Source organism: Corapipo altera, unplaced genomic scaffold (genome assembly GCF_003945725.1).
Source record: "Corapipo altera isolate COAL_440 unplaced genomic scaffold, ASM394572v1 1, whole genome shotgun sequence".
Classification (NCBI taxonomy): domain Eukaryota; kingdom Metazoa; phylum Chordata; class Aves; order Passeriformes; family Pipridae; genus Corapipo; species Corapipo altera.
The window spans coordinates 16,882,352-16,901,026 of NW_020884873.1; the positions used below are offsets into that span (position 1 = coordinate 16,882,352).

Genomic DNA, 18,675 nt, shown 5'->3' on the forward strand with positions numbered 1-18,675 from the left:
TTTCTGTATTGATGGCCAACAGCCAACTGTTGGGCAAGGTGCTGATGCCATTACCTGAGGTCTTCAGGCTATGAGTTTGTATTGTTGATCTCAGGGCTGTCCTCCACTGAGTGCTGCAATCACCTTTTTTTCAGTATGCAATGATGAGAACCCCTGTGAGGGCATGAGCCGCCATGCCACCTTTGAGAACTTCGGGATGGCCTTCCTCACACTTTTCCAGGTGTCCACAGGCGACAACTGGAATGGGATCATGAAGGTAACTGCCTTTGGGACAATAATCTCCTAGTTATGAGGAGGAGAAGTTCTGATGTGTGCTCTGTTCAGCACTGCTTGGGCTAGCAAAGGGAAGGAACACAGAAGCTGGGTTGATAGATAAGGTCCCTGCTTGGTCTAGAGTCTCTCTCCGCAGTGTGGTAACTCAAACCTTGGGCTCATCTAGTCCTAGAGACATCTGATTGAGAAAGTGCCAATTTTCCTTGGGAGGAACAAGAAGACTGTCCAGGCTAAGAGGAAATATTCACTGTAGTAAGGTCTGTTATCAAAGCTGAGCACAGGACATGTGTGTTGGACATGGCACCCATTTGCAGAGGTACCAGGAAAATCCAAAATAAATACTTACTTCCTTCAGAGGACAGAGAGAAAGGCAAGTTTTTTGATCACATTTCGTGGTTTTGAGTCTGGAGGGGAGAAGACAGTACCAGACTGCTCATTTTTGGTCTTGCTCATGTGTGTGGGGCTACAGTGGCAGCAACATGCGATGGTCTGAAAGTGTTTGCTCCATATGCTTTTGGATGTTTTCCCTCTGAAGCAGATAGCATATGCACAGATAGTGTCCCAGATTCTTTGGGGACCTCATTATCCAATGGATATGGCATGCTAGACGTGTTTTCCTTGTTCCTTCCATTGGCATCAGTGATTTTTAGCAGGAAGAGCAACCAATACTTTATTCTTACTTTGGCTTTTCCTTCCTTCCATCGTTTCCTCTCAAACCCAACTTCCCCTCAAGGATACTTTGCGTGACTGCAGCCACGATGACCGGAGCTGCCTCAGCAACCTGCAGTTCATCTCCCCACTGTACTTTGTCAGCTTTGTGCTCACAGCCCAGTTTGTCCTCATCAATGTGGTGGTAGCCGTGCTCATGAAACATCTCGACGACAGCAACAAAGAGGCCCAGGAGGATGCAGAGATGGATGCTGAGCTTGAGCTGGAAATTGCTCATGGGCTGTGCTCCCGCAAGTCAGGCTCTCCAAATTCAGGACAGGGAAAAGGAGCAGGAACAGGAGGAGATGGTGGTAGAACAGATCCTGAAGGACATCTGTGCACGAGATGTTACTCTCCAGCCCAGGTGAGTACACCTTTGAGCTTACTAACCAAACTGCAGCAAGTAGCTGTGGGTAGAAGCTGGGCAGCCTAGATGACTGAGGGCTTAGCAGTAGCAGACAGAGTCTTCCACCTCAGGATGAGAGGCTTGCTTTCAGCAGTAGACTTTTGAGTTGGTAGCATCACATAGGGACAAGGCTGTGACAGCAGTGTGTCCTGTTTATTGTCATCATGGTGTAGGAACCTAAGGGCCAGCAGAGGAGGGATGGAGCAGATTAGCTAAAGGCGTGACAGGAGCAAATTTGAGATGGGAGCTCAGGAGATGAGTGCAGGGGAAATGGCAGATCGAGACTGAGGCACTCCAGAAAAGCTGAAAGGGAGGTGTGAGCAGTGCTGAGATGCACTGAAAGTGAGTGAAGACTGTCCCTCATTTTTATTTTCTTTTTTTGCATTGAACTCTGGCATCTTTACACAACCTATGGAGCAAGTGTTCCCCCACTGACCCTGTGCAAGTACCTGCAGAACAAGATGCTGCTCCAGATGAGTCAGGCTGGAGAACCCAGCCCCAAATTCACATGAAACTTTAAAGCAAAAAACTCGACATTCTTAAAATGATCTCTCCCGTCCTCCCCCCTTTCTTGTCCCCTAGGAGAACTTATGGCTGGACAGTGTCTCTTTAATTATTAAGGACTCCTTCGACGGGGAGTTAATGATCATCGATAACCTATCGGGCTCCGTCTTCCACCATTACTCCTCGCCGGCCATGTGCGAGAAGTGTAACCATGACAAGCAAGAGGTAACCTGCGTACGAGGATGTGTGAGGGGACCCTCCCCCCAGGGCCTGCACACCCACACCCACATGCCCACAGGTCGTCTGATGTGTGCTCCTGACTGTAGACTGTGTAGCCAGTAGACCTTGTTGACCTATGTTTGTTATTTGTCATGAAGTGCTGATACTGCCTCTAGTACAGGCCTGCCCTCTTCAGCCACAGGTGGATGTTTGAGGTGGTGGAAAAGTGAGACGTGACCGGCTACAGGTCAGAAGGGACTGAATGACCTATGGAGAAATGATTATGAAGGCATCCTGGCAGCTCTTGTTGTGTTCAATTCTGCAAGAAAAGGCTAGGTTCACGCTCATGTTGTATGGAGGACTCAAAGGATCTCACCCCAATGACAGCACTCGGAAGCAATTCAGTGGGAGATTTAAGCATGTGTTTTTCCCTTGTTTTAAGCACGTGCTTGCTTATTCCCTGTTGAGGTCAATGAATTAAGCACATGTTTAAACGCCTTGTTGAGTAGAGTCACCCTCTGTGAGCAAGGATTGGTTTGTGGTGAAAACCAGTTAATTAGTTTGAGCAAAAACTAAATAAAAATGGGCCCACTGAGAAAGTTTGTTAGCTGACAAATGGGTTGTTGTTAAGAGCAGGACACCAAATGGCTTAGACTTGAGCTTCGAAAGTTGGCAGATGCTTTGGAAAACTACTTCCTAAGCTATTAGTCTTTTCATGTTGTGAAACTTCAGGAACAAAGTAGTCTGGGAGGAGTTAGGTGAGGAGTAGAATTAATTTTATATCTGAAGTAATTTTATTGGATTTAAGTGCTCCCATTTTGCGTGGTCAGACTTGTAGCAGTAGTGTGGCTTATCTAACAGTAAATTGGTGCATCAGTGGCAATCTTCATTTTCTCCTTCTCCATAACTAACTTGATATGTTGCTATCGCTTATAAAGAAATGATGAAACTTGGGAAATGAGCTCTTATTGGCAAATTACTCTGTCCATGTTTGAAGAAAGCATTATTTTGTTTGGCTTCAGATGCCTAGTTCTGATGTTCTAATTTTTTCTCAGTTTTTCAGCTATCTGCTCATCCCCATAGCTTCCCTTTGAAAGCATCAAAATGCAAACATTGCTGTAGTTTATTATTATTGCAACACTTCACAAATGGATGGTTCATTAGTGCAACCAAACAACTAGTTTTCAATTAACTGCAATTTGCACTGCTTTACTTAAGTCCTTATGTTCAGCAATTGGTGCTCAGCTTTCTCAGCAAATGAGATCTCCTAAGGCATTCCAGAATGATTACCCCAAAATTAAGTCATTTGCAGCTACTTTGCTACATTTTAAAACCTTCCAGTCTTCCCTATCCCACTTAGGAATGAAGGCAACCACACGTTTTCTTACCTTTCCATCCAGAAAACCAGATAGCAAAATCTTCAAGTGCAACCCACAGCCACAGCAGCGTTTGATATAATAATCACAACTGAAGAATGATTCTTATATCATATTTTCTAATGGTTGTTATAGAGCCATAAATTATTTTTCAAAATTGACATTTAAATACATCTAAAATATGGATTCAAGGAGAAATTATCTATATATGCAAGAATAACTTCAGTAATAAAATGTAGATATTTTATGTCTGATGATATGAAATCAAAACTACAGCTCAGGATTTTAAATCATAATTGATCGTGACTTTCTCTTCATATTCCATAGTAAAAAACATTGAGGAAATTTGAACAGGAAATCACTATATGGATATATAGCTAACATCAGGAATGCACACAGTCATTAAATTAGAGTCTACCCTGCTACATCAACATATTCAAATGGGTATTGTACACACAGACAGAACTGTACCATCTCAAAGCAATTGACAGCAAGTTACATAGGAAAAATAGTTTTTATCTAGTCCTCTTCAATACATATGTATTAAAAAAAACCAGTATGCTTGCTGTCCACCATATCACCCTTAACTCTGCCTTTGTGACAAAAATCACTTATTAGCCAAAAATGTTCACTCTGATTTCATTGGTGATTTAATTAACCAAAACGCTGAGCACAGTGGATGGACACAACATTTAAACATATGCTCAGACTTATTAATATGTGCTAAGCTTTTTGTGGCATTGAGCTCACCACCTTTCCCAGTTATGCTCTTGACATTTTATTTTCAAACCAATTATTTATACAATTAAGAATTTTTGTAATCACAGGTCTGTTTTTAAAGTTATATCTGCAACTAGTTATTTTCTGAGGGATATATGTGCATGGTTCAGTGTCTCAGGTTGGTGTTCTTGGCAGTTTTTTTGGATTGTGATCTAGTGAACAGCCCCTTCTCCCCCCACTGCAATTTTTAAAACTTTTTTGTTCCTCATCTTTAGTCAGCAGATTTTAAAATATTCTACAGTAAGGGAATCAATAAGAACAAAACCTCCTTTTTTCATGGTGCTAACCTCTTCTCTTGTCATTGCTATCCTTCCATTCTTGGGATGGTTGACAGACATTTATGTATTGGTGGCTCAAGTGCATTTAACTACTTTTAGGAGTTTGTCAGTGAGCACTAGTGTTTCCACACCTGCAGTTTATATATTCAAGACTTTGTTGATTATGTTTTTTGTGTAGATCCCAGGTGGCCAGAATTTTCAAGCAGTGACAAACAGACTCTTCTGGCTTTTGTTGAAATCATTTTTTTATGGATGGAGAAGGTAGTCACAGATGTTACCACGTTTCACGCTCATGTCTCTACAAGCACAGCTGTAAGGCTGTTCTGGTGTAACAACCTCTTAGGCGAGTGATAGATAAGTGCACACATTAAGTGGGACTGAATGAGGACTGTTTCTCTACACAAGTAGTTGCTGACTGGTGGTTGTGTAGCGTGCTTGATGTGAGTTCACTGTGGGCTCTCTATGTGTTGGTGCTCTGAGCAGCAGTTGTTGGTTTTGCGCTCTCTTCATGGTGGAACAGCACCATGTTCCTGTGTCAGGATATCTCAAATAAGGGTGTCATTTGTGCCCTTTGTCTAAATCCAGCTCTGGTTTTCCATCTTGTTTATTTAAAGTGCATTATCCCTAAGATGGAGACCTCTTCCACTCTCTGGCACTGGCACAAGCCACTAAACTTCCAGCTCAAAAGTCTTCTCTCCAAATGTTTCACCTGCTGTCATGGCATAAAAGCTGTACCTGTCTCTTGCAAACACAAACACATGGCCAGAAAGATACACAGCCAGGAAGCAAGCTGTCCTCATTGAGACAACCCAGAATACAGCTTTCAAGAGTTAGCTGCTGTTGGTGTGAACAGGTGGGACTCTAAAGACCAGTGACAGAAATCCAAGCACAGGAGGGACAAAGCAACTGCAGTTGTTTTTCAGGCCTTGTGAGACAGTTGTCAGGCAGAGGGGATTTGAAAGCTTGGAGGAAAGAGGATGGGAGGGGGCATATGTGGTATGAAGCAGGCCAAAAGATTAAGCAAGGTCAGACGTGGGTCTGGAGCAGAGGCACAACAATAAGATGCAGTGGTCAGACTTGCTTTCAGAAAGCAAGAGTGGGTGGGAGGAGTGAGTTTAGGGATGAAGAGCAGAATGGGAGATGGTGTTAGGTGAAGTCTTGGGTAGGTTAGAGTGGAGGGGATAGGGAAGACCTAGGACAGCTGGAGGGAAACAGGGTTTCAGTAATGAAGGTAAGAGAATATGAAACGCATGATACTGGCATGAACTGCAAGAGGCATGACTATCCCTGGAATGAAAGCACCTTCATGTTTAAGCAGGGCTGTCTGTGGTGCCTTCAGAGAGAGGGGTTCACTCCTCATCCCTCAGCAGATCAGGCTGCCTTGTCATTGGCCTGAGGGAACCCTCTGCCTGCCTGGCTTTACTTGCAGGGCCTTGGGCCAACTGTATTGCTGTGACAGATTCAGGACTCATTCTTCCAATTCTGGCACTAGAGGAGCATGCACTGGTGGTGGGCTGCTTGCAGATCATCATATTTTCGACCTTCCTTAAGAAGTGAATTCTCCTGCCCAGCCCAGGTCTGGGTTAGGCGGTTCCTGATGTATCCAAGGGAATATAACCTAAAATTGATCTCGGGTCTACAGGCTCTCACTTATCCACCATAAACAGTGTGACTGCTTGAAATGTGAATGTCAGGCATGACCTGTGATAGCTCCTTTCCCTTCCTGCAGGTCCAGCTGGCTGAAATGGAAGGATTATCCCTCAACTCAGACAAGTCCTCTTCTATCCTTCTAGGAGATGAGTCAGACAATCGAAACACTTCTCAGCTGAGTCCTAAGCAGACCAAGGTCAGCCCCAGGTGGTCATAGGCATGTTACACCGTGCACTGTATTTATGCCCCTGCTCATTTCAAGTGCTCTATATTCATCCAGGTGTCCCTGCTGAGGAATATAATTCTGGTCATTTTTCAAGAGCTTCTCCAAAGAGACATACCATGGAGAAGGATTTGAGGAGAACAAAAGGATATATGTTTTTGGAAGTTCTCTTCACTACTGTTAATAACTTCCTCTGAATGAGTCTAAATTTAGGGGATTTGGGCGGGAAAACTGAGCATTTCTTAGCTAGCTTGAATCAGCTCTTTCTGAGGTTTTGACAAGTCTGCTCTACCATCTGCCATTAAATTTCACAAGGCTTTGCCCTCACTAATTTTTTCCAGCAGGATGGCCAGGACAGCCCTGACTCCAGTGGGGCAGACAATCTTGGGGAATGCCTGCTCCCAATATCCAGTGGGGATGGCTCTACAAACCCCGACAGTTACCTGTGTGAAATGGAGAATACTCCCTTAAACTCAGTCCAGTCTTGGCTAAAGCATGAAAGTACCAAAGGTGAGCACAGTTCTCATCATTCTCCAGGTCTACTGAAAGTGTGGGTTGGTTCAGCTCTTCTATCTTTCCCCTGCCTCCGCTATACCAGGAATGGAGTTAATGTGACATGGGATTACACTAACCAAGAATTACCTTTCAGTTTGCTGGTCTTCAGGAATGGTGTGAGGAGAAGTTCCTTCTTTAGATGCCAGATCTTGTATCTTCCCTCAGACATAACTGTGTGAAATATTGTAAAAGAGCTGATCCCCATTCACAGTAGTGTGCCCATGCACGGTCAGAGTAGGGACAGATTCCCTTGACATGCCAGCTGGATGAATTGTGCTTACTCAGCACAGTAAAAAAACACTGCTGCCCCCTGCCACCAGGCACAGTTTCAGAGAACATGTAACACATGTCTGTCCTTGGCGGAAGTGATCCAGTTCTACTCTAGAGCATGCTCTGGTCTCCTGTGGTCCCCAGGTTCCCAAACTACCACTTTATCTCCCTTCAACCCTTGCAGGACCTGGGATGAAAGTCCTCTGGCAGTGATACATTGCGAGAGCAACAGCAGGGGCAAGCTGGGCTGTTACTTTATGACTCTGAGCTGTGTTAGGTCTTGTGGATCTGGTGCAGGTTTTCATGCAGATGGTCACAGGCATGTTACACCAGACTAGTCTGAACACCAGACTAAGACTTCTTGGCCAGTAGTGTGTGTCACTGAATATCCTTTGTACACTGGACTTGAGGACCCTCAGTGTAACAGCAGTAAAGGCACCAAATAAAATCAGAGGGCTCTTACACTTTTTTTCCTTCTATTTCTGTTCTCTTCCCCTTTCTTTGGTGCTTTGTCAGTCTCTCCTAGCCCCTTCCCTCCAGGTGCATCTTGCCCTCTGTTACCTGTACCAGCAGAATTTTTCCACCCAGCCACGTCTGCCACCCAGACAGGGCCTGAGAACGTCTCGAGTCCACACAGCCTTCCTAAGATCTCTCTGCAAGGCTCATGGGCATCACTGAGATCTCCGAGCGTGAACTGTTCGCTTCTTCATCAGGTGAGGAACCCTTCTTCCCTCTGCTAGGAGAACTCAGTTTTCACATCACACCCAAACAGAAAGGGCTGAACAAGGAGGAGGGCAAAGGAAAGACAGAGGCAGTTGTTGGAGGGGCACAGTGGACTGCAGAATGCAGGAGGATTGGAGAAAAGAGAGGGTCATATAGCAAAGGGGTGTTGTATAGCTCTTACCCCATCAAGTCATACGTTCTGCTTCTTTGGACAGACAAATAGTTTGACAGCTGTAGTAAGCCCCACAAGAAGATGAAATCACATCACTTTATAGCTCACTCCTGAGTCCCTGGCACTGAGTGTGCTGCAGAGACCTGCATGCACAGCAGCCACGGTGTGAGCCAGGGAGATGACAGCTGCACAGCCTCCTTGGGTCCTCTTAGCACCATGACTCCAGATCACACACCTTCTTGGTTGGAACAGGCTTCACCCCACCTACATCCTCCACAGCCCTTAGCACCACATCCGCACACTGTGTCCCTAAGCTCACTGTTTTCCCCTGCCCACGTAGCTCTCACATCCCAGGAAGGTGCTATCTCTTTCTGAAAAAGCAGCCATTTCTCACTAATGAAAGAGAAAAATAAAAGCATTGGAGGAAGATCAAGTGTCTCTAAAGAGCAGAGGAGGCAGAGATGAAAGCCCAGTAGAAATCCCTGTTACTGCTCTTGGAAGGTACTCCATGGACAGGGACACTATTCCAGACAAACTAAAAAATAAAATCAGCTGTTATCCAGCTACATGTGACAGACACTGTTGGTTCAATCCAAATGTGTATAAATTCACCAGGGATAAATTAAGCCTTCAACTGAGACCACTGAGTTGTTGCAGTGTTGAAACTTTTGGTATAAGTTAAGACACAAAGAAGAGGAGCTCTGGAGCTGGCATACCACTGGGACAAAAGTACTGAATTGTTGTAAAGGAGAAATTGGTAAACCTCTGATTATGTGATGTAGACTGTGTTGAATAACTGTGGCCCAGGAAACTGCTTCCAATCCTACATGTATCATTCCCAGTGCAGTGTCCCAGTGATAATCTCTTAGCACAGACCAATTTCCTAGAAACAACTGAAATGCAGCTTAACTAGCTGAGACCTGATACAAGGAAATAAGGCTGTTTCCTCTTCCTGCTGGAAGGGGAGCCCACCTTTCCACCCTAAATACCATCATTGCCATTAGTGCTGGTCAGAAGAACCATGAGGACTCTCTTCTCTCCCCAAATATCACTGATTTTTTTAATGAGCAGAGCTCAATGTACAGAAGTCCCCTAATTCCTGTCTGGCTGATAGTTTTGATGTGTTCATAGCCTGTATGGCAGGTTAATAGGGAAGCCATGAGAGAGGACCCACGAGGAACCTCTGCTCCACTGCCCTCTGGACCATCTGTGCTCAGGGAGAGCCAAGTGGCAGGGGCTGCAGAGCTCACAACTCTCCAGCTTCCCTTCCCTTTGGTGGAGCACTTCACATGGGAGGGCTAGGTCCATCCTGGAGTAGAATGAAATCAGTTCAAACTCTTGAAACCTTTCCTTCTCCTTACCCAGAAGGAAATCCCCTGGGCAAGCTGCATGGCTGGTGCTTTGTAGCATTGCTTACGTGGCTTATAGCTGCCCCTCCCAGCAGAGGAGAGTGAGAGAGGAATCGGAGATTTTCCCCTTTCTTGTGGTTTATTTTCACACCCCAAAGTACTCCTAAAACAAATAAGGCAAAGTCGCTTGCCCACTGCCCATCTACTTCCTGAGAACTGTGTTTTCATATTCCTGCTCCCCAGCCGCCTGACAGTGATACCTCGCTGGACAGCCGGAGCAGCAGCTCAGCAGGCAGCCTGCAGACCACGCTGGAGGACAGCCTCAACCTCAGCGACTCTCCTCAGTGCACCCTGGATCTCCCCGTGGCTCTGTGTCCCATGCCAGCTGCGGACAGCCAAAGACCCCTGGCAGCTCCCCTCTCCCCTGCCTCCCGCCGCCGGAGCCTGCGGGGCCGGGGGCTCTTCAACCTGCGAAGTATGTGTCGTCATCAGCGCAGCCACAGCAGCGGTGGGAGCACCAGTCCCGGCTGCACTCACCATGACTCCATGGACCCCTCTGATGAGGAGGGGGCGGGCAGCAGCCTGCGGGGGGGTGGCAACAACAGCGAGCCCTCGGAGACCCTCAGCAGCCTCTCGCTGACCTCCCTCTTCTCGCCCCCACCACCAGGGTTGACCGTGGTGAAGAAGTGCAGCAGCACCAGCAGCCTCCACGCCAGCCCCTCGCCCCGCCGCCCCGCCACCCACCACGCCAAGCCCTTCTACACCGTTGACCCCCGGGGCTTCCTCTCGATGCCCTCCTGGGTGACGGACTTCTGCAAGGACACCCCCTCGCCCAGGGAAGGAGAGGAGTCAGGCGGCCCCGGCAGACTGGGGGCAGGGGACTGCAGCTCCCCGCTCCCTTCTGAGCTGGAGCTGGGCGATGGTGTCAGCAAGAGAAACAGATGAGGGTCCCTGAGGTGCAGGGAGGGAGCATTCGGCCGCTGGCATGGGGAGCATGTTTCACTAGCTTCTCCCCAGCAGAAATTCCAAAGGATTTGCAAGAAAAAGAAACAGGCAAACAAAAATTTATAAATATATAGATACGTAAATATATATATATTTTATATATATATATATATATAATAAATACTCTGATACCGTACCTCAGAGGCGTGGGAGAGTGCAAGCAATACGGGAATGGTCCTGCCTAAGGGCAAGACCTGGACCACCACCACAGAGACTATAGTGACAAGAAAAGGCCATGGGGCTTGTAGGGACAGGCCCCTCCAGCCAGGTGACTGCCACGTGGCAGCTGTTTAGTTATATACATATACATATACATATATAGAGAGATCGATTTATTTATTTTTTTTACCAAGAGATTAAGAATTTCAGAAAGTACTAAGGAGGAACAAGCGAAGAGGGGCTGAAGGAGCTGCTACACCAAACAGGCAGGGTGGGGGTGAAGGGAAGGGAAGCAGGGTGAGCAGCAAGGGAAGAGCTTACCTTGCCTGTTTTCTGGGAACTTCCTTATTGTCCATGCTTCCATTTCAAATGTTAAAAATTGTGGGCCAGATCTTCATGGCAAGTGTAAACTGGCAAAACATGATTGTATGCTATTGGTGTAAAGCAGCAGAGCTCTGGCTCGAGGTGGATTCACGCTGATTTACAGCAGGTGAAAATCTGGCCCCAGCAGCAGGGAAAAGCAAACAGCCATGGAGCACGGGAAACATTTTGAGGTGAAAAGCCTCACTTTGAAAGGAATGTGTGAACACAGCAGGCATGATCATGGGAGGAGGGGATGGAGGCTACATGGCATATTTTTGTTGTTGTTTTGTTGGGTTTGTCTTTTTCATTTTCCAAAGAAAGAAAACTGCTAAGGGAAAAAATTACAAGACTCATGGAGAAATTTGAAGCGGGAGAGGCAGGATGGAAGGAAGGTGGGAGGTAAAAAGGGGAGAGCAAATTGAACTTTTCCTCCTTTCATTTACAGTAATTGTGATTTCTTTTTTAGAAGCCCAAAGGTGCAAAAATCAACCCTAGAAAAACTTATCTGTTATTTTTGTATCTATAGCTATATATATTAAAAGCAAACGAAAACTAGAATATTAAAAAATACATAAAAGCAAAGGGGGCTTCAACAACACAAAACTCAGTCAGTTCCCTGGCCGAGGGCTAACCCTGTTCCAAGTTCTAGTGGGAAGACCCAACAAGGACAGTCTCAACTCAGTGGTGACTCTGCCTCCTCTCCAGCATCATCCTTTGGTGTTTTCCTGATTTGCATCAGTGTAGCTGGGACCAGAGTCCTATTCACTGCCAACTGTGGACATGGAGAGCAGGGAATACTGATGGGTGTGGGGATGAGTGTGTATACAATTGTAAGGGTGTTTATGTACGTTCTGTCCAGGCTGACTGGCTCACCAGCTGGAGAGACAGGTGAGAGGGACAAGGAGAACTGCATCTCTCCTTGTCTCTGCCTTGCATGGCAGTGTGAGTGGAGAGAGCTGCACTGTGGAGGGCGAGGGCAGATCAACTCCTCTAACCATGACCTGCCTCAGGATCCAGGATGCAATCCAGTGAACACAATCCTCTCCCAATGTGGTTGGAGCAAGGCCTCTAGAGGCTGCATCCCTCCTTGCTTTTCCAGAGGTATAACTGTACAAATCTCCTTCCTGGCAGAGCCAACCTGGATCTCCTCCTGCAGCAACGTCAAGGTTTTGTACCCTTTCCAGATTTGCAGGTGGGTAGGAAAACCAGCCACTTGAGGGGGACAAGGAATTTCAGACATCATCTACCACCCCAGCAAAGTTCCACTAAGATGCGTCAGAGAAGGTGGAGTGGGAAGGGCAGCAGGCAGAAGCCAGCCACCCAATGGAGATGTGAAGGTTTGGAGGCTGGTGCACTGGGAAGGAGCAGGGCTCCCTCAGGGCTTCCTATCCCATTTTTTCCATCAGAACAAGAGGGCCCCTGCAGCCCTCACAGAGGTCTCCTAGCTGGCATACGAAGCATTGTGAAGTGGGCAGCACAAAACAGATGTTCTGGTATTATTGTGACCCATCTGACTTTAAAGCAGCTGCTGCATCTTACAAACTGGGACTGTAAACAGTGAGCATAACAAATGGGACCAACAGCCAGGAAAAGGATAATTACTGTGTGAACTTAATTTATTTGCTGGAAGGAGTGTTTGCTGTGTTGCAAGTGTGCATGCTGACTGCAGGGAGGTCAGACCTGTAAGGAGAGGAGAGCCTGGATCCTTGTCCTTGCAGAAAGGATGCAAATCTAGTTTTATTAAAGCAATAATAAGGGTCTTTAAATGCTTTTTTTGCACTGATGGTTCTTTGGGTGAGTTGCCCGTGCTTGCTGTCCTGAGGAGGGACGAGACACATGGTTTCACATCCTCAGGGAAGGAGGGAAGTTGCTCCCCAAATGGCTGGACGATGAACTTGGGGTGCACAAGGCTTAGACCCAAACCCAGAGCTGCTTTGAAGCCAGAGGTAGGGCTTACAAAAAAACCCCATACAGTTGAAACCTATCCAAACCCAGGACAATTCAAGGCAGAGTGTTTCCTGGAAGATGGCCATAAGGAGAATGGAGGTGGTACTCCAAGCTGTCCTGGTAGTTGTGTGGGCCGTGAAATGTTTCAGTGGAGGAATGGGAGAAAGGTGAGAGATCAGTGTGGTGCTAGACAATACCCCAATATTTGGTCATGAGAGAAACATGGCCTGCACTTGGGATGGCTGGGAGGGAAGAACTATCAAAAGATGTTGGGAAAGATTGTGGTGATGACCTCACGGGGGGACTACAGCCCCTAGGATGGATGCTCTCTCAGCTTATTGTTGGTTGTCCGTGGAAGTGACTTGCAAGGAAAATCATCTTTGTTTCTCCTGTGGTTTGGGGTTCATGGCAGTCATTTTGCTCTGAGAGTTGTCTCCCCTTTGCCTCCCATCAGGGTCATGCCAGCTCTCCCATCTCCCTGCAAAAGGGCATTCACTCTCTGCCATATAACTTCAGCAAAAGGCTTCTGGCTTAGGAAGGAGGTTGCCATGGAAACAGAAGACTAGGTTATCTTTAGAGAATATTTTGTCTCTCTCTTTTAATTATTTACTAACAGTTTGAAGAAACATCTATCCTTTCTGAAAAGGAAGCAGAATACTGAACCCCAGCAAACACTTTGGTTTTTTGCTGGGGATTTCTGTGGCGGGGCAGGTTGTACAGTTTCTCTTGGCAAGAGCTGCCTTTCCCAGCTATGCTTGGCTCTTGGCACACAAAAACCTCTGTCATCACCCACCCACCTCCCAGACAGCACCTGAGGGTAGCCCAGGATTTGCCCAGGCATCTTTTCAGCCTCCTGTACTCCCCACTTCCTACTGGGGACTATCGCAGGCAGTTCCTGCCAGGACGTTCTTTGCTGTCATCAGCCCGATATCACTCTGTTTTGTCCAGGTGCCACATTACCCTTGTGCCCAGCTCTCCCCCACGTCTGCCACTGAAAGCAGTCCGTCTCCCTGCTTGATACTGAGCTCCTCCTTGAGCTCACACATTGCTGCCATGTCCTGCTCTCGCTGCTGCTGCTCTTTTCATCTTGGCTCAACAGGTGGTTTTCTGAGTCTTTTTTTCTAAACCCTCCTTGTAAATTTTCGTCCTCTACCATGACCTCTGGGCCTGTTAGTGTTTTTATTGCAGCTGCAGAGCAGAGCCCATCCCTAGTGCTTCCCACCTTCTCTTGCATATGGAATCCACAACTGCTCCAACCTGCCCATGGAAAACACATTCAGTATTTCTTCTGCACCCAGAGACTCTGACTCAGCACAGTCAAATGAGTGAAGTATACCACTAGATGTGCTTCTCACGGCTTCTCAATCTTCATCTGTCTTCCTTACTACTACCAAAAGTTCCTTATGAAATTAGGTATATAGGAATCAATTGCCAGTGTGACCACTGTTTTCTTTCATGGAAAGTTGGCAGTGTGGTGCATTTGGGTTTCTGGGGTTTTTTTGTGGGGTTGGGTTTTTTTCTTTCATTTTGGGGATTTTTGTGAGGCCAGGTCCTGTAAAGGACTGAATACCACCAATCCTCTGTGAAATTAATGAGTTGAGCAGGACTGACAGAGGGGGAGGGCAGAAGTTGAAAACATTACTGACCAGGAAAATAATTTTTCAGACAGAAGAAACATAAAGCAGAAATCCTTGAAGTGTTCAAGGAATGGAATTTTTTATTTTTCCTTTTAGCTGAAAATGAAAGGATTCCCACCAAAATGGTTCTCATGTTCAGAATGCTTCCACAGGGCATCACAGAGGTATTGTGTTCTGTTTGGGCTGTGGTGACTGAATCCTCGAGACACCAGGCCAGTCATCCACCCACAGGGCACTGAAGATTGGTCCCCAGGCAGTGAGGTGTTTGCAGGAGATGTGCCCTGCACACACCCCTTGCAATGAGGGCAAAAGTCTTTGTAACACCAGCTCAGGAGCAGAGACCTAATTTTAGCCAATATAATTAAAAACTTAACATTTCTTATGGAAGATAAGGAGGTAAGCAGCTTTGGTTCACTTGTTTTTATCACAAGAATTTCACAGAGAAGAAAAAAACTAAACCCCACTGATTTTTTAACTAGCCAAGATACAAAACACTTGTAGGAAGAGCTTGGTACTTCGCAAAGTCAGGGATCTGGATGTGTGCCACCCAGTTTGACCTGACTTTCCAAATATCTCCTTCCCTAGTCATCATGAATACTTTATCTTATGAGATCGGCCTTACTTCTGTCTTTTTTTCCCCCCATGTTATTTTTGTTCCTTGCTAGGGACTGGTTTCCAGTAGGAACTCACTACCTCCATATCTTTGAGTTACCACTCATTTTTTTTTCATCTCATTTAGACATATATATTTCTTCTCTAGCAATTTTTCCTTCTTCTGCATATTTCCAAGCCCTGTTTGCATCCAATAAGATCCTGCCACGCTTTGAGCAGGAGCTGGCAATCTGCTATTCAATATTTATGCCTCCCAGCCACTTCTAGAGCAGATGTGCTCAGTTTGCAAGTAAGGAGCACTCACCCCCAACAAAACCAGCCAACCAGACTCTGTGTTGCAGCATGCCTCTACTTTTGCTCCAGCATCAGCTGTGGCAATAAGGGCTCTGCCCTTCCCCTTATGCCAGTGATGGGATTGCACAGATGAACCTTGTGACTGAGTTCATCCTCACTTTGCATGTCAGCACAGCTGCTGAGCATCTTTCATGCTCGTGACATTAGTAAGAGCAGGGGGGACTCAGCATCTCATGAAGTTGCTCCAGTGAGCAGCTGGGCTATTGCCATGTAAAGCACAGCAGGCTCCAGCTCACACTCCCTCTTTGCTGTGCAGCGCTGTGGGCACAGAGGAATACAAATCTTTTTCCTTAGCAGCGTTGTCTGTAGTCGCCAAAGTCAGAAGATACAGCTCTCCCTTCGTCTCATGGTCCACAGAGCAGAATGATAGGAGTAAGAGAGGCACTGTTTTTCCAAGACATTTTTCTGGAGACCAGAGCACTTTAACCCTCTGTCTTATGCTGCTTTAATTGTCTGTATTTGTTTGGAAAACTTTGAAAGGTGCTGTAGCTTTATTTTGGTTTTTTGAGGGTTTTTTTTTGCTTCTGGTTGCTGCAGCAGTGTTGGTGCACACAGTGCACCATGTAAAAAAAAAAAGAAGCTCCTTCAGCTCCTTCTGCAGCATTTCCCCTCTCTTTCCTCCAGCTTACTCATCCTGGATGATTTTTTTGCACTGCAGGCTACCTGCTTGTGCTGACCACAGTGTAGTGGGATTTGTCATTGCCCTGCTACCACCACTTTCTTTCTCTTCTTTGCTTTCTTATGACTGCTGCTAAGGGAATAGCACTGAATGTTCCTTCACTGGAGTCTGTCAGAGACTGTCAGAGTATCTCCAAAAAGAGGGCTAGCAACCACCCAGCACAAGCAAGCAGGGCAACCATCCCTCCTTCAATCAGAAACACATATGAGCTAAGATGCTGCTTCAAAACAAATTGTCAGCAATACCATGGGATGTGAGGATGACAATCTGAAGAGAAAATATTTTTCAGTGAAACATTTTTAATCCGAGCTTTTGTTCTTACATTGAAAAGTGCCTTCTTAGGGAGAGAGCCACCCACACACAAGCAGAAGTGTCATTCAAGAACCCAAGCTATGTGGTCCATGCACAGGCAGGTATTTCTATTACCCTGCAAGTTCTTGGCATAAGCCTTGCTATCAAACTATCACAGCTTTGGAGATGAAGTATCAGAGGAATCCCCCAGATGCTACTCATCTCAAAAAAAAGGGACAAATGGGGCAGGCTATATCAGGTAAGCTTTCCTCTAAAACTACCACCATCACCCTTAGCTGCATCTAATAATTGTTGGGCTGATAACAATGAAAGCAGATAACCCCATTTCTCCTTTCAATTACAACTTCACCAACACAGTTAATTTATGTTCTCACACACTTCTCCCACCTCCTTATCTGAACCGTATTAAGGGTTTGTTTCAAGATTTGTTCTACGCACAGAAATACTACACACGTTCTAGATAACAATAGATCTTTCTAAGAAAAAAGCTGTGTGCAATGTAAATGGGGTGATGTGGATAAAATATCTGCTTTTGTGTGTATAGTCCCTCTATATACATATAACTGACCCGTCCCCCTGTATGTTTATATTTCTTGGCACAAATTTTTGAGATTACCTTCCATTGAATGTAGAGTTAATAGCACATGAGAGACTGTTAATCATTGGCCACTGATTAGTTTCTGCTGTTATTGTAAACCCAGGCATAGGAAATAAATCAGGAAGAAAAAAAAAAAGGAGAATAAAAAGGAAACTTACAACAAACAACATGGCATTAAATTAAAAAAAAAGAGAGACTATTCTGAAAATCCCTCAGTGTATGCTCAATATTTATTCTTGTGCTCCCATAGTCACTGATGCTTCCTCTGTGTGTGTGGGCGTAGGCATATACCTGTTTCAGGGTGCCTGTGGCTTATAACCAGACCTCCCACTGGTCTTTTTTTTCAAGAGTATATTAAAGCAGTAAACAGCCCAAACTGCTGACATGGGACACTGCTCACCAGCAGCCCCCAAGCATTGATGCAGTCAATGTCTGGGCAACACTGTCTGTAACAAGTTGCAGAGGTCTCTGCTTGCTCCAGGGCAGTAAGCCCCCTCCAGCTGAGCACCGTGGGCCTGGAGCAAGGAGCAACCTCAAAGTGTTGCAGCCTGAGGGGCACAACTTAGCTGCAACCCATGCTAGCCATGGCTCAGGGAGCCAGTGTCCGTGGGCAGTGGAAATAGGGGTGTTGGGACTGATGGGGAGCTGGAGCAGATCACACAGTGGGGCACACAGGGACCTGGGGCTGTTGGAACTGCCACAAGTGTGCATATGTGCTTGTACTTGCATTGCTGGGGACCACCAGTACCCTCCTCGCACCATGTGCATTGCTACTCCATCTGCAATCCAGAATTTGAACTGTGGCACTTCAGCATCAATGATTTGCTCAGGAACCCAAAGAGGTCACAGATCCATATCAAAACATGTTGAAATACTCTCCCCTTTTTGGAAAGGATGTTCTGGCACCTACATGAGGGATGCCATGGAAACAGCAGCTCTCTCTGCAGTAGAAACCACCAGCATGCAGGGCCCTGGCTGGGGTGGGCAAGCATGGCAGTCACCTCTGCACTGATCACATTTTTGCAAGGTTAGTTATCACCTACCTGAACATTGCTCATACATGGGGTTTTGCACATGAGATGGAGACAGTGCTGGCAGCCAGAAGGAACCAGGAGTCCCAACATCCTGGAGCCTGTTTAAAGTCTGACTTGGAATTTTGCTTTCAGTTCTGGCCACCTCTGATGTGGGCATGTCTGAATAGCGCAAAATCTCATTACAAAGGAAGGGTGACTGTGCAACTGCTGGTTCTGTGACTGGAGTCAAGCCCAGGGCTTTGAATCCTGCTCCAGAGTGATGCCTCTGGGCCTCATCCATACTCCTACTCAGTGACCACTACAGAGGCTGAGCCATTCACCTCCAACCCAGCTAACTCCAACACCTTAATCTGGTGGGACCAGTGGCAGGCTAATCCTTGGGGCTGGGGGCACTGACTCCTTCCTAACCTGACTGGTAAACCAACAGCCTTTCCTTTTGGGCTTGTGTGGACACAGCATTTTAATGTTTATTTGCATCCAAGCAGCCTA

The 18,675-nt window shown here is 46.3% G+C and overlaps 1 protein-coding gene across 5 annotated transcripts in view; it reads left to right on the forward strand.

The window, feature by feature from the left end:
• The window catches only part of CACNA1I (calcium voltage-gated channel subunit alpha1 I), a 92,551-nt gene extending 75,169 nt beyond the window's left edge, over nucleotides 1–17,382 (forward strand). For 2 of the 5 annotated variants that reach the window (XM_027661602.1, XM_027661620.1), the window contains exons 29-35: nucleotides 135–256; nucleotides 1,007–1,345; nucleotides 1,970–2,116; nucleotides 6,274–6,390; nucleotides 6,759–6,927; nucleotides 7,759–7,955; nucleotides 9,730–17,382. In XM_027661602.1, the coding sequence (XP_027517403.1) occupies nucleotides 135–256; nucleotides 1,007–1,345; nucleotides 1,970–2,116; nucleotides 6,274–6,390; nucleotides 6,759–6,927; nucleotides 7,759–7,955; nucleotides 9,730–10,431 (1,793 nt within the window). In that variant the 3' untranslated portion in view covers nucleotides 10,432–17,382. The remainder of the gene's footprint in view (nucleotides 1–134; nucleotides 257–1,006; nucleotides 1,346–1,969; nucleotides 2,117–6,273; nucleotides 6,391–6,758; nucleotides 6,928–7,758; nucleotides 7,956–9,729) is intronic. The other 3 variants (XM_027661611.1, XM_027661627.1, XM_027661636.1) reach the window with 2 other exon arrangements.
• Nucleotides 17,383–18,675: the final 1,293 nt, after the last annotated feature.